General features: G+C 31.5%; 1 protein-coding gene across 1 annotated transcript in view; it reads left to right on the top strand.

The window, feature by feature from the left end:
• The first annotated feature begins 4,391 nt into the window (after nucleotides 1-4,391).
• Nucleotides 4,392-17,012, top strand: part of LOC149909121 (ATP-binding cassette subfamily G member 4-like) — a 51,786-nt gene continuing 39,165 nt past the window's right edge. Inside the window, exon 1 of the mRNA XM_090101369.1 lies at nucleotides 4,392-4,734. Coding sequence (XP_089957495.1) covers nucleotides 4,512-4,734 — 223 coding nt within the window. The 5' untranslated portion in view covers nucleotides 4,392-4,511. The remainder of the gene's footprint in view (nucleotides 4,735-17,012) is intronic.

Genomic DNA, 17,012 nt, shown 5'->3' with positions numbered 1-17,012 from the left:
GTAAAAAATTTTATTAGATGATTTTTACAATATTTTTCACATTTACGATTTTATTAACTACGTTCCGTGTGTTTAATTTGATAATTATTTTATACATTAAATTGCTTTTACGTAAGAAGTTTTTGCCTATTTGAATAGATTTATTTGCAGAATATTATAAAAGACCAAAGGCGAGAGACAAACCGAAGTTAAGCGTCCGCCATGCTGGGAACAATAACGAATTGACAAAACTGACTTCCAAATAGAAGCCCTTCATTTGCATTTTTCTTACTTGTGAACGCATAGGTACCGGAACTTGGCAAGGCTGTTAACAGCGTTTTAATAACAATTATTAACATATATTTGAATTATATCTCCTGTGTTATGACGAAAAATGTTTAATTAAAGATACACGTGTATGTAATTCATAACAGATTATATTTATGAGCATTTTTTAACACAAAAGAAATGTTTAATGGTCCAATTAAATAAAGAAAAAAGCTGCACTGGATTCTTCGTAAGTATTTTTTATCATTTACAAAACTCTATAGGAGAACTCTACCTATCAAAATAATGTAAATCTATTGGTCCGGGAGCCAGCAGCAGATTTTATGACCAAGTTCCTCTCAAGCGGTAATTAGTAAAATGCATCAAAGTATAGTATTATGAAGCCTCGTGAACGTCAGCTGGAGCTCGGTTGGGGGGAAGAGCGGTTGTAGCCTCCCGTATCAGCTGACGGTTTTTCCACCAAGATACAGCCAGCTGACATATATATTTATCCACAGTTACATATAAGCTATCATCAGGTAAATTTTTGTTTGAGAGGAAATAACGGAAAATAAATTTTTCTTTAAATTTAACTTTCATGTTCGAGACACCAGCTGACGTATAATACACCATGTTGTAACCAGCTGACTATTTTTTTTCGTTGAGATATTGGGTTAGCTACAATTTGACAAATTTTTAGCTGAGAGGAAATGAATGAATGAATGTATTTTTTTTCCTATGTGCGTGGGAGGCACCCCCCCCCAACCGAGCGCCAGCTGACGTTCACGAGGCTTTATAATACTATACTCTCATGCGTCTGACGAATTATCTCTTGAGAGGAAATAGTTAACCAAATTTGCACCTGGCTCCCTAACCATATTCCTCACACGCTCACGAACGCGAACGCCAAATGAAATGTTTATCAAAACTGTTGGGTGTAAGATGGAACCGTCCAAAACACAATTTTACGATTCATAAATTTCCCGAATGCAACTCTCAGACACAACTCAGTTACCATTTTATTGTTTGTTTGTTACAGTAATGCTGCGATCACATCTGCGACAATGTTATTTGGGAAACTAAAGAACCTGTAAAAAGTTACGTTTATCTTTTTTGTCGTATCGTGTATGTTTGGTTTATCTTTCCTTTGGAAGGAAGTATAAGTATTGAGAGTGAGTTATGTGTTAAAAAGCTTTATAGGCAAGCTTTCCGCTAGCAAAAAGAATATATAACGCAAACATTGGCTATTTAATACACTTATAAAAATCACATTTATATCGTAAAAAAGAGCGTGTGTGCCGAGCACACGTGTCAGAAATGAAACTTCTTTGGCAAGATTCAAAGATACCAAAATCGTCGCCTTACATCTCCATAGCGTGACGACCTTAAAATTTTACTCTTAACGAGCCTAGAAGAAGTTTCACTTTAAAAATAAAAAAAATATTTCCTAGAATATAAAACGTAATAGATTCGTTATAATATATGTATTATCTTCTGAAATTAATTGTATTTGTTTAAAAATGCATTTATCAAACATACAGTAGTTACATTGCGCAGATGTGTCGTCAGCATTGCCTTAATGGATTATATGAAAAAGTAGATATTCGGTATGATTTAAATCTGAAATTTCTGTATAATTTTCATATTCACGTGAAATTGTCTTCGTTTAGTGCAATATTATTTATGAGAAATGTTTTTCCCCTTTTTTCAGGACATTTGGCTGATTTCGATTGAAGTTTTCATCTCAATAAACTTATGAAAGTAAATAATCAAACAAAAAGTGCAATAAATCTTCTTTCAAATAATATTAATTATAGGTATTAAATTAATAAAATTAAATTAAATTAATTATTATTAATTAAACCAGACGAAGTATGCATGTTATTAATTACTTAAATTGAAGAAAGAAGATGTTACGAATCTGCGTGAGATCTTGAAACCATATACATACTATAATTTAAATGTGACATTAAAATATAATATAATAATTTAAAGCTGTAAATTCAAAAGTGAATTCGCATTACCCTAAACTGTTTCTCAACTCGTATTCAAATTGAATTTACTCATGTACGGAGTCGTATTTTTTCGCCTTTCGTTGATTTCATGATTTACGATGTTTGCCTGCTGTTACAATACTAAATCAAGTGGAGTTTTCTTGAAAAAATATTTAAAAGAAGAAATATAAACTACAAGGCGAATAGACCATTATATCTTATGGAAAAACGACGAAAGATTCGACTATAGACGGTAGTCATCAATAGTTATATAATACTAGCGGTCCGCCCCGGCTTCGCCCGTGGTACATAATATTTACGTTTTCTCTACATAAGAACCATCCTCGTACTTCAAGGAATATAATAAAAAAAGAATTATCGAAATCGGTTCAGCCGTTCTCGAGTTATGCGCTTACCAACACATTTTGCGATTCATTTTTATATATAAGATATCAATACTAAATTCATAATGAACAAAAAATTATTCAAATGAGTTAATGATAGATACGTATAATGAACCTTCCTGTTTTTAATTTTGGTAATAGAAACATCGCTCTCTTTCAAATCAGATTTATGATTTACATAATTTTAAGTATCCACTTCTACTACTATAAATAGAATTGAATATGCAAATAAGGAAAACTGAATCACATTTCAACCCACAGTCTAAACTATATCTATCTAATACATATTATAAAGGCGAAAGTTTGTAAGGATGTATGGATGTATGGATGTATGGATGTATGGATGTTTGTTACTCTTTCACGTAAAAACTACAGAACCGATTACAATGAAATTTAGCACACATATAGAGGGTAACTTGGATTAACACATAGGATAGTTTTTGTCCCGGAAATCCCACGGGAACGGGAACTATGCGGGTTTTCCTTTGCAAACGCGGGCGAAGCCGCGGGCGGAAATCTAGTATACTATGATTAGAAACTTGAAATATGTCGTGAAAATTATACGGGCTATTGAAATTTTGGCCTAAGAAGTATGAATATCATTTTCACCAAAAAGCTCCGATAGTATTGCAGCTCAATGACATCGGTTAATACTTGTTTAAATAATAAATGATTATGAAGATCATCATTAATTATTTCTTTAGAAATTAAGAATTATTTTATTATTTGTTTATTTTGACAATTCGACCTGAAACATAGTAAAAAGGCCAACAAAATTTTTCGGATACACGACCGAAGTCGGGGGCGGAACGCAAGCTTTTCATATATTTAATATTATAATATATATAATCTAAAATACTGAATAGCGCCTAAAAATTATAATATAAACAAAATTATAATTATAGGGTTTTTATCGCTATTATATAAAAAAGTACCAAACATTGCATTGTGGTAAGGTCAAGGCCATAGTCAAGGCTATATGTTTTATACCGAAGATTTCCACTGATTTGAGCCATTGGTTAATTTTTTGTCCTCCTCGTTGACGTATCATAATATGAATATGGGTTATAAACATAAATATTTATTTCGGAAATTTTGTTAAAAACAGACAAATTATTCGACACAAGAATAGCCGCATGTCCGGACTTTATCCGCGTTCATCCGGAATAAAAAAAAATACTATTTATTGGTCTGTGAAAGAAAGCTCCTATAAGATCGGTGGAGCTTTTGAGAATAATCTTTAAAAAATTCCTCACTATAATATTATTACTTCGTTCATCAAATACCCTAGGATTATCCTTATTATTAATTAATGTTTCATACAGCTACAAAATACAAAAAATGAGCTTCCTAGAAATATAAATCCGCTACGTGATGCTAAGCACGGCCAATAACAACCAGCTTGTTTTAAGCTTTCGAGTCAATATTATGTTCTGTTTAGATTAAGACTTACAAATCTCCTGACAGTGTGTTTAAAATTTGTTTTAATTTTTTAAAACTTTATGAAATAATTCACCAAAAAGTGGACAACACTACACTACGAAATTCATGTAGTTTGGACGGAAATAATTAAAAATATACATACTTATGACATCTCTTTATTTTGGTAAATACTAAAAAAATTGAATACAATTTTCTGTATTATTTTTTACATAATATTTTTACATACAAGTTGTCAACTTCCATAATTTGTTGCAATTAGTTCGGCCACCGACGTATACGCCTCACATTTCATTCAGTGCGCGGGCAGTTTCAAAACAGGCTGCGCGTTCCTCTCACGCGCACCGATTTATCGATATAAAGATCGATAGATCAACCGAAAATTTAAGTTTTGTGTCATGTGTTTTTAATTTAAATAATTGAAACAATGTCAAACGTACCGTTAGTTCGCCGCGCGATTGTTGGAGCTGCCTTGGCACATACTTCCCAAGATACGAGTATACCAGTAGACCAAGCCCAGGAGGATCAATGGACTCCAGCTGCTTTAGAGAGAGCTGGGTCTACTTTGAAGGCGCTAAATCGTATGGCCAAAAGACCTCCCGTGCATATATTGTTTGAAGATGTCTGTTATACTATTGGATCAAATAACGGTAAGTGGGTAGACAATTTTTTTTAATTGAACGAAATTTTACCAAATCTACTGCATTTGTGGTACTAGAAGAAATCTAAAACTACATAAGTCGGTTCATTTAAATCTACTGCATTTATGTAAATGTATAAAAATTTTAAATGAACTATAAATGGTAGTTTGGAGACGTATCCTGAAACATAACTTTGATATTATTTCAATAATATATTGAAGATGTGGTTTGATGACCAAAAATATGGAATAACCGTAATTTTAATAATTTAGCGGTTCACAAATGATTCATGTAACAATAATCATTATACAGAGGAAAAATAACGTTTGTATCAGTTTCTTCATAACGGTTAAGTATAAAATCAAAACCGTTGGATTTGATGTATAAAATATTATATCTACCTTAATTTTATAACCAATACCTGACCTCTCAATTTAAATATTGTAAGGTTATATTACGATCATAGGTGGAAAATTTTATGCAACCGGAATGTAGATAGATAATAATTATATATTATTAATTAAATGTATAATAATTTATGGACGCATTTTGGACATTCATACAATTTTATTAAAAAGAATAATATTAGAAGTTGAAGGTTGTCGCCACATGACCGATATATTTTATAAACAACGAACGACGATTTTAAATTTCTATTTTTTGTGTGATGATGTTAGGTAATTGGTGTTTATTTTTAATCGATGATATTTAGATGCAATTAAACTATTAAAGCATATAATTAAATTATAATAAAATGAAAATGATTTAGTTCAAATTTTATAAATATGTCAGTCAAAATTTGGGGAAATAAAATTAATACGATACATTAATTTGCTATAAAAAATCCATCCAATAAAGGACGTGGTGAAAATAATATACCTACCTACCTTCCGATTTGATAACCTCCTCTTTTTTTTAATTGGTTAAATATTACATAAGTGTGATGAGTGTTTTATCTGCTTCTTTAGTTTTTTTGTTTTATTTGTACACTAATGATTGCGAGTAAGTATAAAAGATATAAGATATATAATATATCGATGCAAACCTTACAACAAAATACTAATAGCTTCCTAAGAAGCTGTGAACATTTTATAATTTACTAAACGGAAAAATTTCTATTTTTAAATTAATTTTTTATAGAGCACTAGCTAACCTCTGCATTCTGGATGCTATTAAAAATTGTTCAAAAACAATATACAAGGACAAATTTGAAACGGTCGCGGTGCTTTAGAGATTACTTTATCCGTTCTTCTTTCTCCATGTTATGAGATAAATTATTTTTGAGATATATTTTCTTTAATTTAAAGTGCCTAAAATTTAATTACCTGTTCATCTGTGGGCTAAAATAATGTATGTACCTACATACATTATTTTAGATGATTGACAGCTTATCGTCTCCACACATCACAGCAAATTCAGGTTTCAATTATCACTAAGATCCTAGACACTGGATCTAGAGTCAAAGGCTATCAAACGCTTAGATCAACTTTGACATAAAGCTGTACTCTAACAACATAATAATGAAAAAGACATGTGATGTCAAACATTTTAGGAGATAAAAAACTTGTTTGTTGATTGCAGCTTTCGTGAATAAATAAAACTGGATGATAATGTATACGAAATATACAACTAGATTAGACTGATCCATTATACGCAAAATTGAGATAAAAATTTAAAGAATCTAGAAAAATGACTATACCGAAATAAACAAAAAGGCCTCATGAATTTAAATAATATTATTCAATTTGTCACTTTGCGCCCACTGGATTATCATTAATTTTACATATCTAGCTATAAATTAATGCGATTATAGCTATTCCAAAAAAATATTTACTACTTTACGTTTGATTAAAATACTGTTATATCCATTAAAAGTTATATTAACTTTAATAACTGTAAATAATACGATCTTACAAACGTCCGTTCTAATATTATTATTACGAGAAGGAGAACACAGTTTGGGATAATTCAAAATGTTTTAAATGAATCACATGTTTTAACAGGGTATATTATATGGTCTTCACAGCATCAAAACTCTCAAGACGTGCAGATTAGTCCATCGGCCTAAGAAATTTCGCCCCTTCTATGGCTAATAAACGGTCTCTAACGGGCTTCAAGTTAACCCTTGTTACAAATGCCCAAGGAAAAGTTGAACACTATTGAGGACTACAATAGGATCGGGTACCTTGCTACTTGTTAGGGCTGACAATGAAATCAATGTCCTATTAAACCTTTAGCAAATATAATTATATACTCTATAAGGATCCATGTTATAGTGCTATAATAGAATAGGTTTAGGGTTGATCAGTGATCACGTCGCGTAAGAATCATCACGTTTTATGTTTCTTTTACATAAAAAGGCAGAATAAAAGGTGCAATTTATTGATTACCTATACCCCTAATATCAATAAACTAACATATTATATCCTAGTTTAAATTAATATTTCTTGTAAAATTATATAATATTTCAGTATTGACAACCCTAACACCCCTCCATATAAGTAATGAATAAAGTTTCTCCATTCACCCTTACTAACGTCATTGTTTAACTTTCCAACTTAAGGTAGCACGCATTGCTAATTTTCTTTTGATTCACCTTAGCTAAGATGTTCGAACTAAATAGAAAATAATGTTCGAACACTTGAAGGATTTTATTTCGTTATTTAATCATATAATTTTGTTTCATTCAGTTTGGATTTGATAAATAAATTATAACGGACAAATTGATGAAATAAAGGATTCATTTTTTATCTTTAGAACAATAAAATATAAAGTATATTTCGCCTCTGTATGACTAAACATAAATAATAAAACGAGATTTAAGCACAAAATAATGAAACAATGATAAATATATTAATTATATTAGCTATAATTTCCTAAAACCACAAACATTTTAAACTACGCCTTCATCACAAAGAACAATCACAATAATTCACGATAGTGCTTTTCTAGCATTTAACAAATTCCGTTTATTCAACTAAAACAATTCTCACGTAATTTATCGTGCCATAAAGTAAGCTGTTAATTTGCACTTTCGTCCAGGAAAATAAATATTAAAACAAGGAAATGAAAACGACTTCTTTCGTGTTTATTGTCCAACATAAAAGGAATTTTTAGCTCGAAGCGGCGATAATGATTCAAGCAATTAACGCAATGCCTATTATTTTAATTTTAAGTGGCTATTGTAAGGTACATGTATAATATAAGGGTAATTCAACATTTTACCCATCAATCTTGTGACTGATCGATACAACGCATCCGTGTTCCAAACAAAGCACGGATTTTTTTTAGCTTCATGCAAAATTATCCATTATTGTAATTGAGTTACGAAGTAAATTCGCAAGAAATTATAATATTCAATATGTATCGACTACGCGGAAGATTGTAGAACGAAAATTTTAACAAAGAAAGTCATTTCAATTAAAGACAGCCTTCATCTCTGGGAGTTCATTATAATGCTGCGTGTTCTTTGAAATAAAACGGAAATAAAACCGTGAAGTAGGTAGGTATACTTCAGAATAATGATTAAAACTAGAATATGATTATATTTTTATCGCACTATACATAAATCCAAAATATATCTGCCATAGCTACACAATTTAAAATATTTAATTATATAAATAATTCAAAACATAACAATTTCAATTAAAAATACTTTTATCTCAAGTATAGCTTACATAAAATATTATTTATAATATGCTACTCTCAAACCTCACAAACTTCTAGCAGCCATAAGGCAGAATAAAGATCTAGGTACATAATTTTCAATTAAACAAAATCTATCAGATGTACAAAAATAACTATTTCCATTCAAATCAAGAACGAATTAACATTTTCAGTTACACCAGATACCGAACACATTATTCGCAAAACCGCAAAGCCGCAAATAAACCGCTATCAATTGTAAAAATTTAATTTGAGTTTGCTTAAACATTTTATTAAATTGAAACTCAAGCCTTTTAATACCAATGCTTTAACAATATAATAAATATTCGTGTAAACTCAGAACTAACAACTTTACGCTTTTCTTTTATTAGTTAAATTAAAACAAACTTTAATTTTACAAGTTACTGAAAGAAAAAATCATCAATAAATATTTCAACTAAGACTTACTTGACTAACTTACCATAAGTTAGAAAAACCAAAATTTCTTCCAGCGCTGGACACATTTAAAACAAAAGGATTAACGGGTAGAAAATACTAATGAAAAAAAAATGTCATTAATTATCGTCGTATACTAGAGGTCCGCGCCACAGTCCAAAAGCCCAGCGGCGGCGCGCCGGGTGCGGCACCCGGCGCGGCGCGGCGTCGCCGGCGTGGGCTAGTTATTTTTAAAGTTATTTCACCACCGCCCATAAACACCTGTAACACTTCTAAGTGTTACAGCCTGTAACCTGTAACTTACAGGTGCTTTGCCGGCCTTTTATGGACAAATAAGCTCTTTTCTTGAAGGCCCCAATGTCGTAGTTGTTCGGGATCACCGCAGGTGGCAAATCGTTCCACAGTTTCACCGTACGCGGAAGGAAGTTGCGGGTGAAGCGGACAGTGGTGGAGCGCCAACCATCCAGATGGTGCGGATGGAACTGGTTTTTACGGCGTGTGGTCCGGTGGTGGAACTGTGCGGCTGGTAAAAGGTGGAACAATTCCTCAGAGCACTCCCCATAGTAGATTCTGTACAGTATACAGAGAGACGCAACGTCTCTTTGCACTGACAGTGGATCGAGCCTATCGGAAAGCCTACGGTCATCGACAATTCGAGCTGCTCGACGTTGGATGCGGTCAAGAGGAAGGAGTTGATACTGTGGGGCTCCGGCCCAGAGATGAGAACAGTATTCCATATGCGGTCGCACCTGAGCCTTGTACAGCTGAAGTCGGTGGGCCCGCTTGAAGTACTGTCTTGATCTACTGAGCACACCAAGTTTTTTCGAGGCTAATTTAGCCTTCGCTTCCAAATGACTGCGGCATTGAACGTCACTCGAGATTTCAACTCCGAGGATTCCGATTTTCGGCGATATACTAAGGGGAGTACTCTTAAACCGAGGTTCTACGACAAATGGTCTTTTTAGCGGTGAACGCGCAAACCTGTGTCTTTAGGGGATTGAACTCGACAAGATTAAGTTCGCCCCAATCTGAGACTTCTTGGAGAGAAGACTCGATTTCAGACACAAGTTTGTTTCGACTCTCATTGGGGCTTTCCTTTGAGGTGTTTGCACGGCCGGGATAAAGAGCATCCCCCGTTCTGTCGTCTGCATAGCAATGAATGTTACTGATTTGTAACAAATCATGTTTATAATTATCATGGATAAAAATAATTTTGTTAACTTTTGCAGGATTTAGACGTGATCTCTTCGCAGTTAAGACTAGCCCAGCTACAGAAAAAACCCTTTCACTTGGCGTGCTTGTAGCTGGGATAGATAGAAGCGATCGCGCTAATCCGGCAAGCCAAGGAAAAACAACTTTTTTTTGTTCCCAGAACTTAAGAATGTTGCCCTCTACATCTCCTAAATCTGAAGGGTTAGCCGTAGCCAAATATCTCCAACACTCTTAAGTGACGTCGACATCCTCATCAATATATCTATTGGAGTGCTTTTTGGCTAGCTTTTGGAGTAAAACATCTGGCATCGACGATATAGTAGACATTGTCTACTATATCGATGCGACGTTGCCGTGTTGTAGACAACAACGCGTGCGTGACACATGGTTCGCGCGCAAAATTTGAACTCGGCGTCAATTTTTCTGTGACCCGGCGGCGGCGGCGGCGCGCCGGGGTCGCTCGGCGGCGGCACGCCGGCGTGGCGCGGACCTCTATCGTATACTGACATCTATTTCGAGACCTTAAAGGCTTTGTCAGATAGGACGCGTATTTTAGCGCTGCGTAGTAGCGCTACAGCGTCCTGTTTTAACGTCGCGCGAGGCTTCGTCAAACAGAACGCTTTAGCGCGCGTTAGGACACTGCAATTGATATTATTAAAGCTGCATGTTGTTTACATAATTATTACTTACGAACAAAACAAGGTACAGCGATATTAACTCCGGAGTCGGAAGAATTTTTTACTTACCAGTTTCATTAATTTCTTCTCCGATTTGTGCCCACAATTTTGCCTTCATTGATATATCTTTATAGTTTATATGAACTATCCTTCGTATTATATAAGCATGGATATTTTCTAACCAATTCTATCAAATTTTCGGTCATTATGCAGTATTTTATTATTATTTTACGCCTATTAACTCCGACGCTAAAATAAAATTTGTAAAAAAATACAACACCCGACGTTAAAGCGTCCTAACGCTGCGAAAGAGCGTTGCGTACTGCTAGCGCCGGCGCTCTGTTTGACGGTATTCTACGATGGTAGTAGAACACATCTTAGTGTCATATCGCGGCGTCAACTTAACGCTCTGACGCGCGCTAAGTACGCGTCCTGTCTGACAAAGCCTTAAACATAATGTACGCTCACGCAAAGAAAACAATTAATCATTTATTTTTTTGTTAACATTGCCATTTGTCAAAATTAATTAACAACGTCGTAACAGTGTCTTGGAAATCAAATTGCTGGCTTCGTAAAAGCAAAAAGAACAGATCAAAAGTTGCCGTTGAAAAAGTCTAAAAACGTTAACGCAATAAAACCTATGAATGGCCATTCACGGAACCGGCGCGAGTGCTAAAATCGGTAACTACCGTCACTATTCTATCCGTGATTCGCTATTGTCAACACTGCACGCCTGTGTTCAGCGAATTTGTACAACTTCCGGACAAATTGAAGATTGCACTCGATGTATCAGAATTCAAAAACCGCATAACAATGAATGTATTATATAGTCGCAACTCGCAATTGTTCAGTATTGTAAAGGAAATGTGGATATGATATAAAAAAATATTATTTTTAGAGTTTGCTTATATTAACGTTATAATAATCCCAATAATATCACTTTAATTCTCTCTCACTTTATTTTGTCAGCAAATAAAATACTTAAACCCCAAATAATTTTATGACATGAATAAAACAAACGACAACCGTCTTATTTATAGGATTAAAAATTTGTGAAAAATATTATTTTAATTACGCCAAATATCAACTTGTTTAAGTCATTTTTAAAGTTATAAGATAAAATAAATGGGTCTTTGTATTCTTTTTATGTAGTGAGACGAATTAATTCTGGATTATAATTAAATTATTTATTTCGAAGGTTAGAACACGAGATGTCCTAACAATAATTATTGTCTCTGATATGATTGGCTTAATTGGTGTCTTTCAATAATATTTTCAGCCTGAAGTCATCTGTTGATTTAAATGTATAAATAAATGTGATAGAAAGCGTGGATCGATTTAGGTTTATAATTTTTTCGTTTGAAGTTGTTAAAAATAGCTTAAAGGTTTTTATTTTTACTGTAAAATATTTTTAAGGAAGTCTATCTGTTAGTATTAGTAGTTATGCTTGGATTGTAGCTAGAAGTATGCTTCAATGTTTAAAAAAAAAGTTAATAATTGGGCATTGGTGAACCGATTTTGATGATTCTTTTTTGAGAGCTAGTTCGTTCCAGTGGGTCCCATTAAAAATTTGTCAATTTTTTACCATAACAAGACGTTTTGTTTTTTGTTAAAAAATAATTATTGTAAATTGTTTTATTTTTTGACATAGTTATTATAATCAGACATAATTTAGAATTGAATTATCTTGTTCTCACGTTTTTCTTTGGGAAAAAATTTTTATGTATGTTTTATTTCATATATAAATCTTATTAAATAATTGAATTATTGATCCAGATTGCAAATCAAGAAATAAGTTATTTCTTTTGTCAAATTAGCAAAAATGCTTTAAGTGATGTCGTCTGAATTTTTATAAAGGTCAAGGAGCTTTAAATCATTTGACTATAGGAAAACTTCATCGTGGAAAATTATTATTGATGCTATAATAAAAAAGAATCAAATAACGTAAAACAAGCGTAAAACCTAAGTACTGTATAGGTATATTATCTGTGGTAAAACACACCAATTTAAATCATTCATAATTTTAAACATTTAGACTGGCCATAAATATTGTTACTATAAAAAAGTTAAATTTGAATTTGGAATCTGTCATTGGTATAATATGAATATAATAATTAATATCATAAATCATTTCTCATTTCTTCGCGCCAATTAGTAGAAATTGGTGTTCTGTGGCGTTAAATATTTTTGTGACAATTTTAAAATTTAAAATATTATAGTAGAAAACCGGGATGCAGTCATAGCATTACTCAAGGTATGGGATGAACCCGAATTTATTTTTTTAACAAAATGAAATATCATAGTTAAGTTGCACATTATTGCCATTGTTTTTTTTTTAACAAATTTATATGGTTATTTCTGCAGTTACACATCAAAGTTTGAACATAAAACAATAAATCACAGATTGATATCAAACAATTAAATTTACTTAATGCATTTATTTCAATTATCATTAAATGCGGATAATAACGAATCAAACACAGCATAATGCTACGTCTAGACTATTAAAAAAAAACCCTTTTTTTATTGTATTAGTTTCACTTCATTTTCACAGCATTTTGCATTTTGATAACTTAGGTTCAAATAATTCTTTAAAACATGATACGAAATAATATAAGATATACTGATTAACTAATTAAATATTCCCCATTAAAGAATACGATGTATTGTATTAGAAAAGGAAAAATCGCAGATGACAGGGTATTCTCTGCTCTGTAAAACAAGGATATGAAATAATTTGAGTGTAGCTCATGCTTCTCACATAAATATATCATAATAATACATAATATTATAGTAGCTGTCATCATATGAAATTTTTGAGATAAACTACCTCGTAAAAACAGTAATTCTACATTTTTTGTAACTCAGTACTCAAGAAACATTGCATATAATAACAAAGTAAATAGTAATGCGATATAAATCTTATTAATTAAATTTATCGTGCATAATAATTATATTATGTAATTGTAAATCGCAGATCTGTAAATAAGATAGAAACTATTTATAATAACATTATTATGTTTCATCAGGAACTTTTATTTGAACTATACGAGATAATTGGTTTGTAATTTACAATACAATAAATTAACAATAATTATAAACCCATTATTATATGAAGGAATATAGACCAATTAAACGAAATTATTAAATTAAAATTTTAATTTATATACCTACGAGTGAGAAAGAAGTTACTCTCGAGTAATCACATAATGAATTTTCACTAAGAAGATACATTTTTTAAAGGACCCATTATATTTTATGAAAACAACTCATTTCATCTCCAAAATATTGAAATACAAACTGAGCATTGCATTGCATTCCAATTTCCAGCAAGTTGTAACCTCTATTGATAACAGGTTTGCCTTGGTGATAACATAAGAAATCATTAGACAGGTATCGAACATTTTAAGCATGACATTATTTAAACATACTCCATTAAGAAAATCCCTTTAGAATATTCTATTATGTTAAATAATCATTAAAATATTTAAAATGGAACATCGTATAAAACTTGCCGTGATAGCAGTATTCGTAAGCCTAATTTAAATACATTTTATATTACGAACCAATATACATATAAAGTTTTTTATTCGACATAATATAAATAAATATCCCTTGACATTTTCATTAACACTTTATTATAATAATTAATTGTGCTGAAACTAGAAGAAGAAAAGTATTGAATAGTATTTACATTTTCTTTTTTTGTTTTTTTTTCTGTAAATAAACGTAAATATAATAAACAAAAACCACTAATGACGTAGGTAAGTTACTGAGCGTGCACTTCTAATGCGTTTTTTAGTATAATAATAAAATAACATTACCAAAATATATATCTCTCACGTATATATATTGCCTTCAAAGAAACCGTATTCCTTATTGTCTAATAATGATTCGACGATATACCCACTTGAGTGAACGAAATTTACGATTATTTCAAGATATTATTATAAGATTTGATCAGTTTGATTAAAATGCATTAATATATGAAATTAATATTTTATCATAATTAACTACAGACAATAAATAAAATTGATTAAAAAAGAAGATACGTGAAATGCAAGTAATAAATAATACATACTTTCATTTTACGAATCACAGCTTCCAAAACACAGGTTTTACAATAATAGATTTTTTTATGCAAAAAAATAACCGGCTCAAAAGACCTGTAATAAAATTTCGCAGCGGGCTTATCCATTTGAGGGCTACCAGCTAAGTGTTTGAAGGTAGACCATGGGGTATCCATTGATAAGCCGTATTAAATATAAGATTTAAATTGATTATTAATCATTGAATTTTCATGTACAACATTGATTGATATAATAAACAAAAAATATTTTCATAAAATATTGTTAATATTGTTGAGATGTTTTTATTATTTTATTGTTAAGTGAAGGTAACGTTAATCACTGGCTTTTTGTCTTCTTTGACAGATCAATGTAAGCTCGCCACTGATCCGACCTTTGACTTTTATTCAAGGCTGAAGGTCGAATACATTTGTGTCGAATTTCATAGACTCCTAATTTAATCATCCCGGAGTCATATAATTTAGACTCTTTTTAGAATATGCAATTATTTGTTAAAACGATAGAAATATACATTATAATTACCTATAGAAATAGTCATTCGTAATTTATGTTATTTAGTACAGAACACGGATTTAATTATTTCCGCTCAAAGATATAACATCAAATGCGGCTTCCAAGATAAAAAAGCCCCAAAGGTTGTTAAGTACATATACGTATGCCTACTTTATTAATTTGTGTCAATTAAAAGCAACCGACATACTTAAATACCAATCAATAGAATAATTAACCAACTGACTTAGAAATTCCCCAATATCTATAGAACTTGAAATCAGCTCAGTGCTATCAAAAGCATTCGATATTGTTCAATTCCGTTCCCGATTGATAGGATTAGGACGAGGCAAAACGTTTTTGATCTAAATTCCAAGTATATAATGAGATCAAAGATTTACATTGAGACGTACATCAACGAAGGCTTTGTTAAAAGGGACCCTTTATACAGTTATGAGATATTTGTATACGGCTTACAGTTGACAATAAACCAAATGGAAATGTATTTATTTTTCTTAATCCCAATTTAATACAGGGTTTGAATTTTTGTAAAGAGCTTCCAGGGGTCGTAGCTACACTTCTTTCTTTTTACTTTTATTTAAAAGATAAATTATTTATTTCTTAGACTAGTGGACCTGCAGCTTATTTCGTAAAAAAAACAAAGTTCTTAAACTATAATTTAGCGTTGGAGTGGTTGCCAATTTTTATATTTCATTTAACGAACCAACGAACACGGAACGAAAATGCAGTTTCACGGATATTATTAAAAAGTATAAATTTCCTATCTTAGTTCCTGTTTTCAATTTAATTTTAATCATTCTTAAACGAAAACGTTACAAAGCCTACACACATGTCGATTGCTTTAAAATTCAAGATAAAATTTGTATTTACATAAAAATTCCAGCCTTTTACGAAACCACGCAATATTTACGTCAATACTTGTCCCAAGAAATGTTATAAATATTCAAGAAATACTTTATTTATCAGCCATTCCATTTAAATTAGTTTTACATTAAATTTATGGGTACTTTTTTTATAAAACAAATCCCTGTTTCTTTTTATCTTTATTCTAAAACATAATTAGGAGATTCAAATTGAACTGTTTAAAATTTTCTGTACTAACTGAGAAGTCTTGGAAGATAAGTTATAACATATTATCTAATTTATGACCTTTTCTTTTATAGTTATTTTTAGTACAAAATTATTCAAAATAAAATGTGTAAGTACCTACTTATAAGCATTGTTCAATTTGTAGATAATATCCAATGAATAATATTTGTAAACAAATAACGAATTTGTGTGCGAATGTCAATACAATCTAGGAATATGAATCTCATATCTCTATCACATTATAACTCACGAACTTATTTTAAACAGATTTTAATGATTTTTGGTTTGATGGATTTGTCTTCGCACGGAATAAAATAATACCGGTATTCAAAGAAAATATATAAATAATAAGTACCAACATATAACGGTGCAAAGTTGACATGAAAAGCAACACTACACTCAAGCAAAGTACCGACCTTACTACCAGTACTACTTTGAGTTTCGACAGTATTCAGGTACAACTGTAAAGAACTGCGCTTGCAGTGTTCGCACCTCGTTAGGTATGGAAAAATTAATAAAACGTAGCTTTGCCAGTCACGGTACCGCAAGCACAAACGATTCATATATATTTACTGGAAGAGACTTCAATTATCAATAACAAAAGCCTGTT

Source organism: Colias eurytheme, chromosome 4 (genome assembly GCF_061535395.1).
Source record: "Colias eurytheme isolate Ceu_HAF_F1 chromosome 4, ilColEury1 Martin Lab GWU primary, whole genome shotgun sequence".
In the NCBI taxonomy this organism is placed as follows: Eukaryota; Metazoa; Arthropoda; class Insecta; order Lepidoptera; family Pieridae; genus Colias; species Colias eurytheme.
Note: the sequence above shows the minus strand (reverse complement) of the source record. Positions and strands in the feature narration are given on the sequence as shown.